This window comes from Monopterus albus, unplaced genomic scaffold (genome assembly GCF_001952655.1).
Source record: "Monopterus albus unplaced genomic scaffold, M_albus_1.0 scaffold5.1, whole genome shotgun sequence".
Lineage (NCBI taxonomy): Eukaryota > Metazoa > Chordata > Actinopteri > Synbranchiformes > Synbranchidae > Monopterus > Monopterus albus.
Genome location: NW_018127885.1, coordinates 2,419,913 through 2,439,495, shown reverse-complemented (window position 1 = coordinate 2,439,495; position 19,583 = coordinate 2,419,913). Strand labels below are relative to the sequence as shown.

Genomic DNA, 19,583 nt, shown 5'->3' with positions numbered 1-19,583 from the left:
TCTGGGCTATGTCTAAGGTAGTTTAAACTGCAAATTCCTGCCCTCTTAAGTCATCAGAGGGGTAATTTGTATAAGAAAGTCTAAGTGTTGGTCTACTTTTTTACTTGGACTATGCAGATTGTAAAACCATAGTCTAATGAAAGTAGAAACAGAATCATGAATTTTGTCTATATGTGTCTAAGAGAGAGAGAGAGAGAGAGTCAAAGGCAGAGGCTGATTTTGTGTTTGCTTTGTTAACTATATATTTATATTTTCTGAATATTTGTCACTCATCAGTTGACTTGGCTCATCATTGTCTGGTCTGATTAAGATTTTCCCTGGAATGTGCCAATGTGCCATCATGACCAGGCCTGTGCTGTCCTCTTGGGCCCATGGGTAAAGAGAAATGCTGTCTACAGATCCTGTCAGAAATGTTCCAGTTGATCCCAACAAAGTGGTAATAGATATGTTTTGTGACACAGAAGTCCTGAAGATCCACAGTCAACCTACTGGTCAGCCTGTGCACTAATATTGTTGTAGGCCTATGTTCATTCACAATTAAATACATATTAGACATGATGTGTTTCAGAACTTACTGTGATACATTTGGGTATTTCAGTTTTTTTTACATCTATAGCTTGTTTATCTTTTTTGTTTTAGTTTCTATCTGTCTTCATTGTATTCCGGGTAGCAGCATATGGAGAAGTAACATTTAGACTATTATTAATTAATAACTAAGCAATTAGCCTACACGGTTAAATAAAATACAAAAATAATTTAATATATTTTAATTAGTCCATTTACTGAATTATTTTGGTGCTTATTGAAAACGTTACGATCTTGACCTTAGCAGCCTACAATTTTTTTGAAATCATAAGGGCTAGGACTTAATGAACTTCTGCATAAAAACAGACAAAAGACACATGTAAAACGTGCCTTCCAGCTCAGGCAGCCAACACCCTTTTTTAATGACAATACGTCTGTCGGAATAGGAAAGTACGAGGCTGCCTTGAAAGCAGCACCAGCCGACGTAGTACTCCCCTTCAGCTCCAGGAGCCACACCAGGAACAGTGGGCCAGCCTCAATGGGACCAGAGCTCTTCCGGAGGCGGATTATCCCAGTCTCTACGCAAAGTCCTAATGTACTCAGGAAGGCATTGCCATCACTCGTCTCAAGGGAACACGTTTTGGAAACAAATGCAAGTGACGACCACCATATGAAAAGCTTTAACGAGTAGAGATGGATATTAGTGTTTCACATTTTCCTTATTGTGTAAATAGTAAAGTCTGACATCGATAAGAAGATCCTGTATAATGTGACAGCTGCCGTGGCGTTTCATCTGCTTTGGAGAAACAACTTGACCATCCTGTTTGCATTTTCTTATCTCAGCACAATGGTGACATACAATGTGGCTTTAACTTTCATTACTGTGGCCTTTTGGTGTGTCAGTGGCGAACCTCAGACTGTTTCATCACCTGCGACGCAGTTAAATTCAACATCATCATCCGTCATCAGCCAAGGTAACCTGAGAGATAATGTCACAGATGAGGCCGTGGGATCCCGGATTTCATCTCTGATGACGCACCTTCCAACTCTGAAAACCGCTGTTATTTGCGTGTGCGTTTTAACAGCTGCTGTCATTACAAGCCTGGTCATCAAAGTGGTCAGGTAAGCAGGTTGATCCGAACGGGTTTCATCATAGACGGTAGATGCAGTCACCCTAAATATACTGTAAATGTTTTGAAATTTAAGTGTTGCTCCTGGTAAATGAATGGGTTAGGAGCATGTGTTGGGCTCCATGTGGAGGCAACGAGGAAATGAGGAGGCCTGTTAATAATGTTTCTACAGGGGATTCGTGTGTGGAGGGACTCGATTAAGCAGCAGCCAATGATAGTGGTTTATGTGGGTTATATTTAATGTTACGTGTTTGTGAAGTGTGAAACTAATCAGTGAATATGTAATATAAGGCATTTCTTACTTTCATGATCATTACCACTGATTACACCATAATTATTTTAAATTTACTGTAGTCACTGCATATTTAGGGCTGCAAGTTTTAATTATTTCTTCTTCTGTTGTTTGATTAATTGATCAGTTATACATTTAGTCTATAAGTAAGCTGGAATGGAACATTAATATGGCCATAAGAACTCAGAACTGACCAATTTAATCTATGGTATGTGGCAAAGCTAAAATAGGCTTGCAGCTAAAGTTGTAGCCTGAGTGGTGTGATTTTAAGTTTTTGTTGCTTTCCTCGTGTTAGGCACTGTTTCCCTCCCCACAGGTCTGGGAGACGAATCAGAAAAACACGAAAATACGATATAATGACAACACCAGCAGAGCGTGTGGAGATGACCCCTCTCAATGAGGAGAATGATGATGAGGAAGACTCAACCCTCTTTGATGTGAAATACAGGTTTGTTCTTTTTAAACTAATTCATTAATTAAATATCCTTGCATGGGTTTTTTAAATATTATTTAAGGCTAAACTAAAATGTGCCCTTTCATAGTTTCAACTGCCCAGATAGGAATGATTTGCAGGTGTATTCAGAATGTTTCACACATACCAGAGAAGTTAGATCTATTATTACCTTAATGGATACAGTGGACATGCTGTAACAGAAACACTACTCTGTAACCCTGTAGCTCTTTGTTTCCACAGGGATCTATTTGTGTATGTCCCTAAAGAATCACTGTTTCTTTCCAAGAACTTAAACTTTAACGACTTGTCTTGCTTGCCTTAGAGTTTTTCTCACTACTCATTACGAGTGTAGTCATGAAACATTTTAACCTTAATTTGCTTATGTGAGGCAACTTGCGAGTATGTTCTGACTGTTAAACTTTGCTGGGTGTCACCACAGCTGCAGCAAATTCAATTTACTTGTGTTACTGTAGCAGCTGTGGCTTTTACTGCTTCTAATCTAAATGAATTCGACTTCATTTTAAGCACACAAAATACTGGCTGAACAGGAATAATTGTATTTAAATATGTATCTAAAATCATGTACTGCTTGTTCTTCTTGAACAAGCAGTAAAGAACATGTAAACATTTTGTAAAGAAATGTTCTAGTTCAGTCTGGTGTTGACTTTAGGTTTCACCCTTCCGTCCTTTCAATTGTTCTTTAACATACAGTCACTTCCTCAAAGGAAGATGATGCCCTGTTGACCTGACATTCTTGGCTTCCAAATCACACAGGGCTTAGAAAGTATTTCCTCCTTACTATGTGGACACCAGATTAATATTTGTCAAGTAACTGTGTTTTCACTTTTATTTTTTCAGGTGAATCCTAGTGTGGACATCAGTATTTGGTAACACCTGTTTTGCTGGGACAACTGAAGTGATTTCCTAACATTTTTGTGCTGCCAAGTCTTACCGAATCAGCAGCTTCATATACTACATGTGCATGGCTTTGTGCACGAGTATCATTACTTGCTGCTTTACTAATGCTTCTGTCATGTCATGCAGTGTTTTCTAATATTAAAGATCAGGATGCTTCATATTGTGACTCCTCCTCCAAAGTATTTGAACAATGAAATTGTTGGCTGCCTAGAAGCTCAGTCATCTCCATAACAGTTCATGGAAAGTCTATTTCATTTCTACATTGACTGACAGTTACTGTCATTTACTAGAGATGGGAATTGTACACACCATATCGTGCATCAGATTGTATTGAGGCAAAGTCATATTGTCCAGTCTCTATCATGTCATTTCATTTTCCCACAGTGTCTTAGGCTAAAGTGTTTGTAGTGGGAGCCACAATGAGCCACCCGTATAATAATGTAGGGTTAGTAATATCTGTGATTAAAATTTTTAAATAAATACTTGGTGGCCTCTCAAAATGATCAGTTAATGCACAGACATGATTCAAGTATTGTGCAGAGAATACTTTACTCAAATGTAACATTTACACATGACAAAGAATCTATTGATAATCAGAGCAGTTGATATTTCTTTTAAACTAAACTTTAATGCCAAATATATCTCTATCTACTAACCACCTTACTGTGCATATATACTGTCGAAAACTTTCTTTCATTATGTATGGATTAGGCTAATCTTTGTTTTACTGTTTTATTTGAGATGTTCCTATTTTGCTGCTATCTGAGCTACAGTTTTATATCTTTTCAAATTTGATTTAGATTTCAAAGAATAATGTCAGGATATATTTGCAAGATATTTATAGAATACATCCACTTGCTGTGAATGTGAATGCTGTAATATGTTATCAAATGTGTTAATTATTCAATAATTTCATTTAAGTAATCACCAACCACTGCTGCTATGTGCCAGGAAATTGAGGTTTCACTAAATTCTGACAAAAAAATTAAGCTATTTTCCCTTTAGATATTAATTCACTCTTACAAATAATTACTACTTTGTACATAATAATTAACCAGAATTATTGCAGGGTACACCTGGGTTAGCCTTCTGCAGTAATGTGAGTGTGGGTGTTGTATGCGAGTTGTTCAAAACATTAACAGTGCATCCTGTACATTAACGGTCACCATTTACTACAGAAGTGCAGGAGTGACAAGGTTCATCTACTGAATCACATGAATCAAAACGTTCATCCATGTTTTTGACAGAATGTTCTTTACCATGTCTTTAATAGATTTTTGGCTAGGTCATGTGTTTTTTCATCAGACTATCAGATTCCTCTTCATTTAAATATTGTGTCATGTTTAATTTTAGTCTTTCACTGTATGTGCACAAAAATGCAGATTCATTTTTGTGTCTCTGCTAAATTTGTCTCCTGCAAGTAGTTATTCTCTTCCATCTTGGGATCTTTTATTTTATCTTAAGTTGTGTGTGTGTGTGTGTGTGTGTGTGTGTGCATGTGAAATTGTGGGAAAAAAAACTCTGGCTCATCACAAGATGCTAATTCTGGACTTTTATTGGAAGTGAATCATCTACTACAGAAAGTTCCTCTTGTAAAGTGAATCAAAGTCATTGTGGAGCTGTTTGAACACTGTAGGTAATTTCCCATATTTAAACCAAAAAAAGTGAACTGTTCAAGCCGTTTTGGAAGTTTAGTGAAAACAATCCCCTGGGTTTCTGTTACAAAGATGATGTATGCATCCACAACTGTTTCCTCAGTTTCCATTTCTGTGAAACACTACTGAAATAAAACCGCTTCCTTTGAAGTGTGCAATCATTTTAACAGAGGTGTTAGTTTTTCCATTCTGGTCCTTTGTGTATGCTCATAAGTACATCCAGTTTGTCGTAACTGCACTATTTAAGTGTCTCTGAGTCGCAATGAATATTCTAAAATCTAGAGTTTCTACTTAAAGCGGAATGGACTGAGAGAGGACAAACGTGCAAAAGCTAACATTTGTTCACAGGAGTGTGGACATTAAACAGTTAGCATACAATATGCATGAGAATAAATAAGATAAAACTATACAACACAGCAGAAATGTCAGTAGAAAGTTTTAGAAACTGGCAAATTCCAGTTTCTGGTTAATTGACTTAAAAATGTTGGTCACAGAATGTTTCTGCTTTTGCTTAGCTCAGATGAGCTCTCACAATTAACCCTTCATTGCCTTAGTCTGCTAACATCTCTAGTACAACTTCTATTATGTTCTCTGGGCAACATATTAAAGTCAATGTGGAAGTCAACAGATGTATCCTGACAAAACATGACTTAAAGACAAATGACATGACTGGGAGCACATGAACGGCTACTCGTTTAGGCGCAGAGCCCTTGGATTCAGTGCTTCTGTTCATTTTCATTTACAGTGGAATTTTGTTGTAGGAAAATACTCATAGCAAATCAAAAGAAAAACAAAAAACTCAACAACAGAATTTAGAGACTTTGACTAAGGTGGATCTTGGAAGTACAAAAATATAATATAGGCCAGCATTAAGATGTACTAGTTTGAAAAATCTGTCTGATATCAAAGCATATCCCTGCAATAAAAACTTATCTGCAGACCTGCAGGAAAATGTACTTTTTACACATCCTGTTTGTTTTTTTTTTTTTTTTTTTTACTGTCTGGGTTGTAACACTTAAGTAGCACTTAAGAAAATCACATATAACTCTGTTTTCCCACCCTGTGAAGAACAATATGAATACCCTGGACATTTTTGTTACTGGGCATGTGAATGGTCAAATCTAGTGATTACAGGCACAAAACATGGCAGCGTCACTGAATCCACAAATATCTGTATTAACCTAAAGGCTATTGAATTCTAACACAAACACACTATACAAGTATAATTTATGCATCATTTCAAATGACTAGAGGCATAAGTTAAAGCACGCTTCTCCTCTCAGTGTTACAGCACTGAAACTGACTAGGAATTAGTTTAAACTACACTATGGGGCTCATGTCCTACAGCATTTGTAAGAATATCACCAATACATTCATTAAGAAAAAGCAAAGCTCTTCTTGCTACCACTATACAGACTGACCTGACTAACTAATATTTGCAGTGCAGAAACAGGGCTGGTGTTCTTGGAGTGAGTGAGTTTAGCGACGGCTGTGTAAACATTCATATGTGTGAACAGTTGGTACACTCCTTTATCCTCTCAGATGTTGACTACAGTTCAACATGACCTCATTTCTTCATTTGGCTCTCAAGGTAACCTAATGTTATCACACTACCAGCACTTCTGGTGGTGTGGATGTTCTGTATTTTTGCTTATGAATGACCCGTTTTATCGCGAGCACCATTCAAGGTATTTTATAAGAAGCTACAAAAGCATGCATGTAAAATGTACTCTATGAGAAGAAAGTTATCACAAGTCATATATCATATCAACTCTTAAAAGATGCTAATCAAAATGGTTAGTTGGATTAAAAACAACAGTTTGAACAGCTGAGCTTTTCTTTCTTTCCCCTCATTCTCACTCAGTATTAAGTGCTTCCATCTTGTGGCCAACCCGGTGACTCACAACAGCCATTAATTCAACATTTGCTCCTCAAACAAATTATATGTTGGGTAAACTACAGTACAACACACCGTTACCAGAGCTCTATTATATCATCAACTGGAGATATTAATTTATAGTGTCTCATGAATAATTTTGAAAACAAAAAATGTGTTCTGAATTCTTCATTTTTAACCTAGAACCATACTGGAAAGTTAGTTTAAAAATGGCTCTTTATAGAAAATAACAGGCCAATATATGGGCATGACAGGGGCTTCATTAACATTTGGTTTAAACCAGACCAGCAGAAGGGAGCTCGGTAAAAAGAGTTCTCATTATTTTAAAGGTTGCCATAGAAATCTCATTAAAGGTAAAACAAGTCACTAATAGAGCCTGAAAGAGAAAAAGGTTCATTCCAGTTACTGAAAATAAGTTCTTTCAATTTTCATAAAAGTCTTCACAGTCAAGACTGTGGTTTTCACAGAAATCACCCACCCAGATTTTTGCTCTGGAACTCCTTCAGTGGTCTCCTCTCAACATCACACGGTCCAGTGTGGAGCCGGAGCGCCCCTTGCCTGTGTAATGTGCTCAGGGTCCTGAACTCCAAAGGCATGGTGTGAGGACTCGAACTGGAGGTGTACTCATATTTTAGAGTATCGTAGTAGTGGTATTTGACCGGTTTTCCCTGCAGATCCAGTGGAAATGGCCAGAAACCATAGAGATGGATCTCCTCGCAGAAGCGAGTGGCCAGTGTGTACATGAGCAGGCCAGTGGTCGGACGCTTGATATGGACATTGTTGGTCAGCCAATACCTATTGACAAAGACATATATAGTACATCATTGGTAGAATTCAGTGACTCAATAAAGATCACCTAGACTAGAAATAGGCTGCAGTAAAAGGAAGAATATGTTTAAAGTCTCCAGGTCTGTGTTCTATTTAGCATACTGAAGCCAGTACCCACTAGGGAGCAACACCTATCTCCTTCAGTAAGAGCTTTCTCCCTCTGTCTTCTGATATTAAGCCAGATATACAGTATGGGGGAGCACACAAAGACGAGCTGAATTCTGACAAGTGACAAGTAAAAATATGGAGCAAGCTGGATATGTGTCTTGGTTGTAAACCAACAAATGGTCCTTTCAAGAACTGCCTCCTCACAGATAATTAGTGACGTTTCCTTTCCTTCTTATATTTGCTCAGTGGGTGCACTGCAAAAATCTCCGAAGCCTCTGAAGTCTAGTCATCCTAAAATCGTATTTCTTAACTCATGGTGACGCAGCTAGTAAATTACTTATTAGTCAGTTCTGATGGAAAAAGGATGGATAAGTTATTTTTCAAGTAAAAATGCCAAACATTCTTTGATTGTAGCTTCTTAAATGTGAGGATTTGCTACTTTGCTACATCTTTGGGTTTTGATTGATCAAAATCAGCACCAAGATACGATTTTAGGAAACTGCATTGCATTTTTTTTTTTACTTAAAGATATATTGAACAGATTGGCACTAACATGATTGTTACTTGCAGGCCTATTTAAGATTATGGCTCACATTTCCTATTGAAACCATAAAGGCCCAAGAATCCTGAATCTAGTGACATTTTCTAGATACATGTACAGCGATATGCACAGAAAACAAATCACTTCTGTTCATTGGTTTCAAGACAAAGACTTGGCTGAAGTAACAAAAGCTGCACTGTGAAAAAATGGATTTACCGCTAAACTACTTGTTCAGGTGGACACTTGCACACACATTGAAGCTTCTGAGCAAAATTGCTTTCTTCTATTTTAGGTGACTGATGAGCTCTTACAAAAGTGAGATACCACATGCTGCCCTCAGGAGCAGCTTCAGGGACAGGTGGTCAGACATCGACTTGCCCCAACTTCATTTTCGCTTCTAGTCAACAACCTGTTTCTCCAACCTTGAGGCTATCACTGCCTCCTCAAGCACTCTTTACACTCACTGTACTTAGTGTGGAAGGTCAGGTTAAGATGCAGAGGCTATGCTATTTGAAGTAGCCTGTGTGCTATGAAGGGCAAACAGTGGACAGGTTTATAGTCCAGCCAAGCACTACAGCAGGCGAAGACCCTCCTAATAACCAGGGAAGATGGTCTAATTATCAGTGAAAAGATATGATGTGGCATTTGGTTGGAATAAATACAAGTAGTACCTGATTTGGATTTAAAGTTCAGAAAAGGACAAGGTTAGAGGGAGTGTGTATAAAAAGGACAAAGGCATCCATTTCACCTTTCTCTTGTAAAACAGTGATCTCACAGACTGTCATCTACAAAAATCATGACCCAGTTCTACTGCTTCACAATACTGGGTGCTAGCTGGGGCATACAAATTGGACTAATTTGGCCACTGACCATTTAGGCTTTTAATGAGGAAGAAAATATCTGGAGCAACAAATGAGCAACAGTTTGAGTGCAAACTAATCTGTTGATAAATTCATGTGAAAAGGAAAGTTTCATGCATGTTAACTGTAAAGTGTGAAAGACTGAGCTTGGGTGGAGAAATAATTAAAGGAATAACATGAGATTTTGACAAATATGCTCATTTGTAATCCTGAAGAGATGAGAAGATCGATAGCATTAGCAACAGTTTATAAATCTGCTCTGAACATCTTAATAGCGTCTCTGCCGGTTGCCTGGCAACCTCACGTTGAAGTCGCTGCATTGAGTTGTTATTCACTAAGCAACAAGTTGAAGCACATAACTACCAGTGAACCCCCACAGGAAGAATTCAGGACAGTATTTTAATTTGTCCAATAACCAAATACCTGCAAACCTAACGACAATCCAATCAGCCCCATCTGTACTTTGTGTTTGAATACTAATTAACAAATGTTGCCATGCTAATTAACTAAACTAAGACAGCAAATATTCTAAATATTATACCTGCAAAACACCAGAATGTTAGTTAGCACTGTTAGTGTGAGATGTTCATGGTACAAAACAGGGTGAGTTTCAAATTTTTTAAGTTAAGCTTTGGGAGAGCTAAGGAGCTTCTCATTAAACTCTGCAAGAAAGCAAATACATGTATTTTCCAAAATGTCAAACTATTCCTTGAGAGAGACACAAACATCAACCACTGATCTTAGTCTACAAATAAAACCTACTACAGACCAAGCAATACATTTCAGAATCAACATTTCACACATATTTGGTGAGATGACTCCAGCGAGGAGACGGTAGCTTGCTCACACTGACTGCCCCTGGTGATCAGCTCTAATGCTCTGCTTAAAAATAGCCATCTGGGCTGCAGATTAGAGTTTGCCAACCCTTTGATTATGCTGCTCACAGGTGTTAAGAGACACAGCACACAGAGAGCAGCAGCTGTGAGCAAGAGTTGCATCTTACCCTCTGACAGCGTGGAGAAGGCGCAGTGAGGGGAAAGCGGTGCGTACGTCCACGGTGTGCAGCAGGATAAGACGGAGGGCCCACTCCACGCGCTCTTCTCCCCCCTTGGCCATGAAGGCCGGGATCCACAACACGCTACCGCTGAGGCTTTGAAGCCGCTGTAAGAAGCGTTCCCTCCACTCATCAGTGACTAGGTCCTGGAAGGCCCGCTGCACCACTGAGGGGTTCATGGTCACCAAGTTGGTCCTTCTCCCCACGTCCCGAGAGTATTCCTCCACCGGTGCCAGATTACACCTTAGGACAAGCAAATTTACCTTTTGTAAATATCATTTAATTCCTGGTTCCTCTGCCTTTTGATCCTGATCTGCACTCACCGGCCACTTTATTAGGTACATCTGTACAATTGCATGCAATTCAATGCAACACTTCTGCCTTAACATCTGTGTTTATGAAGCTCAACATATTTTAGTTTATTGTGAAATTGTCATAAATGTATCAATTTAGTTATATGTTTGTTGCTAAAATCAATCTTAAAGGTGTTGTTGTACTGGACTACATTATATTCAGAGGTGTTCCTAATATTCAGACCCTCTCATGTATGTAGCTGGGGAGGACAAACATTTAGAGACAGTTTTAGGAGCTGGTTTATGGAATATAGGATATCCCGGACATGCCAAGGAGCAGTGAAAAGCTCCTCCTGTAACATTAAACTGATGCATTAATGCATCAATATTCAGGATCCTATTATTCAATTCAATTCCGTTTTAGTTGTTTAACACCAAATCATAACAAAACAATCATCTCAGGGTACTTTACATAGTAAGGTCCAGACTTTACAGTATTATAGAGAATAACCAACAAATCCCACACTTGGAGACAGTGGGGAGAGAAAAACTCCCTTTAAGGGAAGAAATTTCCAACAGAACTGGGATCTTGGTGGGCGGCCGTCTGCCTCGACCAGCTGGGGTGAGAAAAACATCAAGACACAACAAATAAACCAACAGTGGGCAGGTTAATGTGGCTGCTGACTGCTCAGCAGAAACATACTTTAACCTAAGCAAAATTTAAAATGCAGGCCTTTAATTTGTAACAGAGTACTGCAGAGTATCGCAACTTTTACTCAAGTAAAAGAACTGAGTATTTCTTTCACCACTACATGGTTTTCACTGTACAGGGATTCTTTTACAGCTTAAAGGTATCTAATAATACAGTACATCATGGCAGCTAATGTACCCGCTTTAGGAAACAGATGGTTGAAAAATGACATGCACACTGAAAACATGACAAATTTGCAACATCTGCTGACTCTAATCTAAAAAAAAAAAAATCAATACATTCCTTGAGTATACAGAATGATTCCATTGCATCATAACACTGAGCTAAAATCATTTATAACCAGTACCCCAGACACTGTCAACCCACTTTGTGGGAACCAAAAGAGCAGATCTATGTTTAGCTGAGACATTATTTCCCTATCTAATATGAGAATGCCAAAGCAAATTCCTCTGCTTCTCAGAATGCCACAGTGCTTGTTGTCTGACTTCAGCCAACTGTTACCATCATGCTCTGGCACTGCTATGATGCTGCTGGACTCTAGAAATCATGACCTCGCCTCATCAGCATAATATCACAGCACTTTGAAAAGGAAAGATACAAAGGCAACACAAACACTTTCAGAATAAACAAAGGTACTGAGAGATTTTGAGGCCCGTGTATCTCGTGATCAGTCACCTAAATTAGGCGCTTTCGCAGACAGCTACATTTACACAACATTCATATGGCTGATAGATTTATGAAAGGGCATTTTTCAAAATAGACTCCGGTGCAGACAGTGTGCTTTTTGGATTGCTCCAAATTGTACACAGAATCTACATAATAATATAAGCACAGATAGATTTATGTTTCCTCCTATGACAAGAGCGACTAGTGATAAATAACCCACTCAGCGACTCCTTTGCTTACACCCAAACACAAAACAGAGCCAGCCGACTTCTCAGGGCCATTGAGAGTGCCTGTGTTTCTCTGAGAAACATCGTGTTTCTGCCAAATACAAAACCTTTTCAAAATGTCAATTTCCTGTATAATCAAGTATTTAATTGTTTGCAGTCTGGTAGTTGGTTTCCAACTTTAAATTAGTAAAAAGCTTTGACAGTGTTTTCAAAAGTGTGCACTATCTCTAAACCTGAATTAAACTGAGAATTGTGAAGGTGATTATTATTCCAATGAATTATCCTCAGAAAAAGTGAAATAAAACACTGACACTGAAACTCATTTTCTAATCCCTTTCAGTTATGGTCTTTCAAGTAGAAAACTTCTATCCCTGAAATCTGTTTCTGTGGAGGGAAAAAATTACCTGATAACAAAGTCGTGAGAGTCAATCTCAGGCCCACAGCTGCTGTTCTTTTTACCTGTGATGCTGGTTCTTCATGGGAGAAACAGTGGGCAAAAGACGATACAGATTCTCTGAGATGTTTGTGGTGCTATGGCGATCAAAAATATAGTGGATGATATCTCCCGGTTTCAGTGTTCCCTTCAGAATGGAAATGTCTCTCTCTGGGTCGAGGAATCTCAGAATATTCTTCCTGTAAAAAGAGAAAATATACAGTAGTTATAAAAGACTCTGCTTAGTCAAGTGTAAACCGCTGCAGAAATAACTATAAAGTGATGACCTGATGAGGTTGGAGAGGGTCTTGTTGAAGGTCCAGTTGTTTGACGAGAGCTTGGCAGTGTTACTGTAACTTGAACCGTGACATTTTAAATCTGTGCCTAGTCGTGTCAAAGCAGTCGGATCCACGTGTGCTGCAGCCGTTCTAAATAAGAAGAGAAAGTCGTGTTATTGACTTCAGTGCCAAGCTTTAAAATTCTTATCAAACCCAAAACAAAAGACTTGTTATGGTAGAGGGGTGGCATTTTTGAAATATCATGCCAAGTACGCTGCATTTATTTAATGCTGCACGTACAATATAAAGCAAAAACTAAATATGACCAATATCAATTATAAGTTTAGCTTTTTTCTCATGGAATATGTTCTCCTTATCACATGGGTACCACCACAGTGATGGGTATTTATAGCAGCTGCCTTTCTGCTGTAAAAGGTAACAAGATACTCACTGTGAATGACTCACTGTGTTATCAAGGCTGCAAAAGCATTAAATGACCACTATCAACTGAAAACTATATAGAGAGATCATTTAGCTTCCCATTAGTGGTCTATAGCTATACGTGTTTGTGTGTCGATAATTGGATTTCAGACCTGTGCGCTTTAGGGATGCGCTGCTGCAAGTCCATCTTCTTTGAATGTTCAATGTTCCTAGAAAAAAAAATAAGATTGATTTATGAATCGCACACTGCAGCCTGAAGTGTTGGTTGATAATGGATAGCTGCTTCAAATCCTTCCTGTTACCGTATTTTGTAACAATATTCCACCTACTGTATTCAGCACCAGGTGTATTGTATGTCCTTTCTTTATGACTGAATGAATGTGAAAGGCACGCATCAAGGTATTTTTAGAGCAATCCACCGTGGGCCCATTTGCTGATGTAATGAGAAGAAATGTGGCCTTAATGGAGTCCCATTATACTAACAGGAGGTTCTATTTTCACAAGGAGAAAGCAATCTCTTCAGAGTGGTGTTGAACATGCCAGCCAAGATGCATTTACAGTAAACATGCTGTGTATACATTTAGATTTATAAGTACTGGTCTACAGTAGTTTACAGTTGTGACCTTGGTCATAATCCTGTCAAGCTGCCAGCAGCCGTCTGAAAAAACAAAGTGACAAACTGCTGTTCTTATTCATTTTACAAATCTGGTGGCTTTTAAATATGTTACTGTATTAAAGTGCACAACTGGTTCTGGTTGTTCTCCTGCAAGGAATCACAAACCGAAATGACCTCATTACAATGTATGCCACAGCCGGGTAATTGCAATCAAAACAAAATGTTCTTGCTGAAAGGGAAGTGTGACAATCCAAAAGCATCCAAAAGCAAAGAAAATAAGGTCATTTTTGTTATTCAGGTAGCACAGATATCTTTATAGCTGAGATGATAATGATGAAAACAAGAGGAGGACGTTACACTGTTGACGTCTGTATTGGCTTCTTTACATGTGACAGAAGTATTCTGATGCTAAATGAATAATGTATATTCTTGTAGGTCAAATGAAAGTGGGGCATGTGTATGACTTGTTAGATTTCTGCTGCACTGCTCAACATTTCAGTCTGAAAATGAAAAAGGAAAAAGGGGGAAAGCCTCTTTTGTTTCCCTTTTTTGTTCCCCCACCTTCTCTGCCCCTCTCTCATAGTGTAAATGCGTGGTGTCCCGCATGCAGGCTGCTGCAAGACAAATAGCCTAATCCTAGGAGACCCAGACAGGCTGCTGTCGGAACAGCTGCTACTGCTGCACCCAAGTGTTACAAATGGAGCAACAAACCACGCACGCCCCGCATTCAACTCCAAAGTTCACTTCAGATAAACTCATTTATTTCACTTATTTATTAATCCTCAGAGAAAGCCTGAGAGAAATAACCTGCTGGACAGATAAAAAACAATAGACTTCACTGCCATAAAACACAATGCGTGGATTAAACTACAGTGGGTTACTTACGCGGTTTCTTTTTCCACTTCTGCGATATCATCAATTATCAGAACCACAACCAGCAGCGTTAAAAAGCCGAACAACAGCGTGCGGAACACAAGCGGCATGGCTGAGGGGCAGGCTGCAGCCGGGAGTCCCTCCTTTCACCAGGAACCGTCTTGTGTTTCCCATTTACAAATCGAAAAGCTGCTCCGTCATCTCCCCCTTTGTTCTTATCGCAGGACTCGGACACTCCCAGGCGAGATGCGCCCCCCCCCCTCAACCCACAAAGATGATGACTACTGTGTGCGTGTGTTTCCCGGCGGGGCGACGCTGGTGCCGGCGGCACTGCCACCTCTATTCCCCAGTCAAACTTTGAAAGCGTGCACCTACACAGCCTGCCATGAGAGCAGCAAGATATAGACCACATGCAGTCTTAAAGGCGCAGGGGCCAACTCTCCATCTTCACCCCATCCGGTTTGACTCCCCTCTTCCAGGCTGCGGGGACAGCTAGACAGGTGCGTGAGGTAGGGCTGCGCCACGCAGACTCGTATCCAGAGGGATCATTAGCGTGTGGGCTGCCCAGATTTCAAAATAGAGGTCAAAGCTGGTATAATGGGGACATCTTTTTATAGTAAAGTACAGTTTTGGAAAACTTGTATCTGTATAACTCACATTTTAAGCTATTTGATAGCTGTAGTAACTTCTTAGATAAGGATCTTTAATAAAAAGTTTATAAAATGTATTGTTCAAGGTTAAACCTGCTTCCTAAACTTTCTGACTTTTGACCCCTTACATATAGCAGTGTCTAGTTGGTGTCCCTTTTCACATTTCAGACATTTATGAGTTGTCACTAGATCCAACAATGAGCAGTTTTCTCTTTAAGATCTTCTTTCATCTTCCAACAACTGAAGTCCAAAAAAATACAGTTCAATTGTTTCTCAGTTTGGGATGAGATGTACCAACAAAGTGATAAATGTAGGAATTGTCTGAAGCTTACATCACTCAGTTTTTTTGCATCGCTCAGTGAAATTCAGCCTTGTATAAAATGACAAGAATGCTGATCCTGGAAAAAGAAATGCATCAGATCATATGTCTTTGCGTTGCTGTCATTACTACTGTCTTTGCCTACACACATACACAAACACACATATTGCTTGGCATGTTAGCTTTTTGTAAAGCACTTTGAATTAGATTTGTGTATAAAATGTTCTGTATTAAAAAGCTGCCTTGCCTTTCTTGCAGTTAGTTAGCCCTCAAGCAGATGCAGTGTTGGAGTCACAGTAAAACCCTATTTCACTCAGTTATTGCTAGTCAATTATCTAGTGATTAAGTATAAACAGCTATAAACATATGTGAACACTTTAATTGTCTATATGTTACAAATGTTTGTACAGTAGCCATTTTAATTATAAAGACTATATTAACTTATTTTGGAGTCTGTCGGTTTAAGTAATTAGACCACGTGTTTGTCACAGTAATTTTCTTGTGCTTGCACTGACTAGAACTTCATCATCGTCATCATCTTCCAGGACTTTTCCTTAGTTCTAATCTCATCCATCGATCATCTCCAAAGGCATTGTTACCTGTAGCTGTTTGCTGAATATGACTGAAACATGCTTGATCTTGATCATTAACTGCACTGATAACACATGGCTAGCAGGTGTTTAATTTAAACAAATTAGGCATTAATTAAAATAAAGTTGGCTTTGTTTTTACTTTTCATGCACACAGTATATGATCTACACAACTGTAGCACTTACTGTAGAGATGGATACAGGGCTAATTTACAGTACATTAAAAGAAAAGTGACGCTGGGACTTTGGGAGTGCACTCATAATCTTTTCTCATTACCCTGGTAATATCTAATCTAATGCTAATTCATTACTGAAATGGTATATTCTGCATTTCATAAAGACTAACGTGCTTTTATGTATTTTCTAAATCGTACATGCATCATTAACATTTGCATTTATTTTCTACATTTTGTGGCATTATTATTAGAAAACATCAGCACCCGAGCATGAAAGTCTAAATATAGGCAGGCTGACTCAGTCAGACCTGTGGACTGATATGCACTGAAACCTACACCACAGTATATCCTGCACCCGTTTGAAAAACACATAAGTCAGAACTCTCCATTGAGGATTTAGTGATGTATTTTTTCTGCTAGAGTTGATGAGTAACAGTTGGTCTTTCCAGAGCGCCCATTAGGCTAATTGATGGTTCTTAACTAAAAGAGGAAATTTGCCTGCAGCAGCTTCTATTTTCAGATTGGTTCCATTCTGTGTGTGTGTGTGTGTGTGTGTGTGTTTGTGAGATGACTTTCAACAAGGGCACTTTCCCAAAGACTGCGGTATTAGCCTATAATGCATGTTGTGGTTCTTTGATGTGACAGGCATCAGGAGTGAGGTGTGTATCACACGTTGTGCTCTGTGCTGCTGATACTGTAGCTGTCATACACAAGCTCTTATTTATTGCTGAAGAGTGTCATTGCGCTATTGTTGGACTTTGCAACCACTGAAACACAGGAGGAAACATAATATTGACTCTGATTTTTCAAATTTTGAAATTTGCAAGCAAATGATAAAATTAGAAATGTTAGAAATGATGGCATGTTGTTTTCATTAGAGGTTGTTTGTGTGGCTGCTTTAGATTATGAACCAAACAGTACAATTTTGAATACAGTTATGATTTATTATCTGTTGTTTGTATGGTATTAAATATTTATTTTAGCCCATTGGGATGTTTAATTAAACAAAGTGATGAATTTCAGACCAGCAGACTGTAGTTATCTCTGCCACGGAGGTTTTTACCAGCAATTGTTTGTTGGTTTGTTCACAGCATAACTGAAAAAGTAATGAATGGATTTTGATGGAATTGTTTGGAGGTAAGGCATGGCCCACGTACCAGTCCACTGGATTTTGGACAAAAATTTCAAGACAACATTCACAGCAATGTATGATCTGGATCGAAGTAATATTTAGAAATATTAAAGGATCTGATAGCTGAAATGCCATCCCTTATTTCATGTTGAATTTAAATTATTGCTCATGTTACAGTCACAAGTTAAATTTAAAAGGACCACTGAAGTTCTGTTTTCCTCTCATGAGGAGCACTGCTCACTTTAAGAAAACACTTGGATCATGTATTTTGTGGGAGGGAGCTTTCCAAAGTTTGAAAAAAACTGATTATATAGGGAAAAAATATACAGCAGTTGCATTATGGGAAATGTAGGATCCAGCATTCCTCGAGCCTTTACCATTACTAGCAACTAGAAGTTAGGATATCTTGGTGTCTGTTGGTTTGATCTGGCAGATGATGGGCTGAAAACACATCAGGAATTCTCTTTCAATTCACAAAATGTTTTGGGAGGCTGCTATTAGTAACTTTTGCATCAGTTGCATCTTGGCTACTTTTATATATTTTCATTGCATTGACACATGTTTCTTATAGGTCTCATTATGAAATGTGACATTAGTTGGTGTAATACATAAAGTCATAAACACAATTATTGTATCATCCTCTCAGAAGTGTTTGCTTTATGAGGACATACCAGCAAATCATCATGCATCAATATGAATTACCAACTTGATCTACTTTGCAAGCTGATTTAAACCATCTGCTTTTAAAAACATAAAAGACAACAAACCACTAACTGTAAAACAAACCCCACCACATCAGCGGAGGACAAGAGTCTCTCTTTTCTTGTTGCACAGTTTAAAGTATTTGCATCAGTAAATTATATCTAGCATCATATTTTATAGCTTCTCATATCAGTGACTCTTACATACTTGAGATAATAAGCAACGGTTAAAATCTGAAAGCTAACCTAGAAACTCTGAACCTGCTGTGCAAGTCGGAATATGAGAAGTCTTTGTGCTCATGTGGTTTAGTAATTTCTTGGGTCAATACTTCACTTCTTACTGAGTAAGCACTTAGTACAGAATTGAAAATGTACTGTATGATGAACTGTGAATAGAAACGGGCAGCTTAAAAGTTCAGGCTCTGCTCTTTATGATCCTTCAGTACTTTAATGAGAATGTTTAAAGGTTAAAGAGAGTTTTGACTGAAAATCATAAACAGCATATCCATGTTTATTAGTACAAGGGGCTCATAAAATTTTCATAACACTGGTAAGATGATATTTGATGATGGATCCTTGTACAATAGGACATTCAGAGTATTGATCATAAAATGCGTTTTATTTTCTCTTTTGGTTCTCTGGAAAATTGGAACAGCTTTGCCAGAACCTATGACTGTTTTTAAAACAGGTGGACTTTTATTTTAGTAAGAAAATGTACATTTTGTATATTTATAAGGATAATAATCTTTATTTGGCCAAGTATGTTACACATAAGGAACTTGTTTCTTGTACAGAACGGAGGCAGCCATCTGCAGCGCAAACTCACACCCATGGCTCTAACCAATTACTTTTGCATGTCACTTTTATGTATTCCTGTAATGCAAAAAGAGGCACAGTGTTTGTGATCATGGTTTAGGGAAGGCCAGAACCACCATGGAAATAAGTTATATAAACTACAGTGTTTTTATCTTGTCATGCTTAAAATTTATACATTACATTGTGTTATATACTAGTCATAGATCATGCTGTTCTTCTTGTTTTTTCATATCCATGCCTGATATTGGATTTAATTTCTCTTTGTTTTCATCTTCCTTTGCAGTGTGAATATTTTGCAGTGACAGAATTAAACCACATCAAACATAATATAATGTAAAACACTAAACATATCAGCTCTCTAAAGTAAGTAAAAGAAAGAAAAAACACTCAAATTGTTT

At 38.3% G+C, this 19,583-nt stretch overlaps 2 protein-coding genes across 2 annotated transcripts; one reads left to right on the top strand and one right to left on the bottom strand.

The window, feature by feature from the left end:
* The first annotated feature begins 962 nt into the window (after nucleotides 1-962).
* fam174b (family with sequence similarity 174 member B) lies at nucleotides 963-5,141 on the top strand. The gene is made up of 4 exons (XM_020612866.1): nucleotides 963-1,177; nucleotides 1,429-1,647; nucleotides 2,264-2,395; nucleotides 3,260-5,141. Exons 1-4 carry the CDS (start codon nucleotides 1,119-1,121, stop codon nucleotides 3,261-3,263), a joined length of 414 nt encoding a protein of 137 aa, XP_020468522.1. The 5' UTR covers nucleotides 963-1,118; the 3' UTR covers nucleotides 3,264-5,141.
* Nucleotides 4,852-15,374, bottom strand: st8sia2 (ST8 alpha-N-acetyl-neuraminide alpha-2,8-sialyltransferase 2). The gene is given in 7 exon segments (XM_020612858.1): nucleotides 4,852-7,666; nucleotides 10,212-10,505; nucleotides 12,565-12,624; nucleotides 12,626-12,793; nucleotides 12,881-13,021; nucleotides 13,465-13,521; nucleotides 14,814-15,374. Coding segments are annotated over 7 exon segments (1,143 nt in total). The 5' UTR covers nucleotides 14,912-15,374; the 3' UTR covers nucleotides 4,852-7,341.
* Between the last annotated feature and the right edge of the window lie 4,209 nt (nucleotides 15,375-19,583).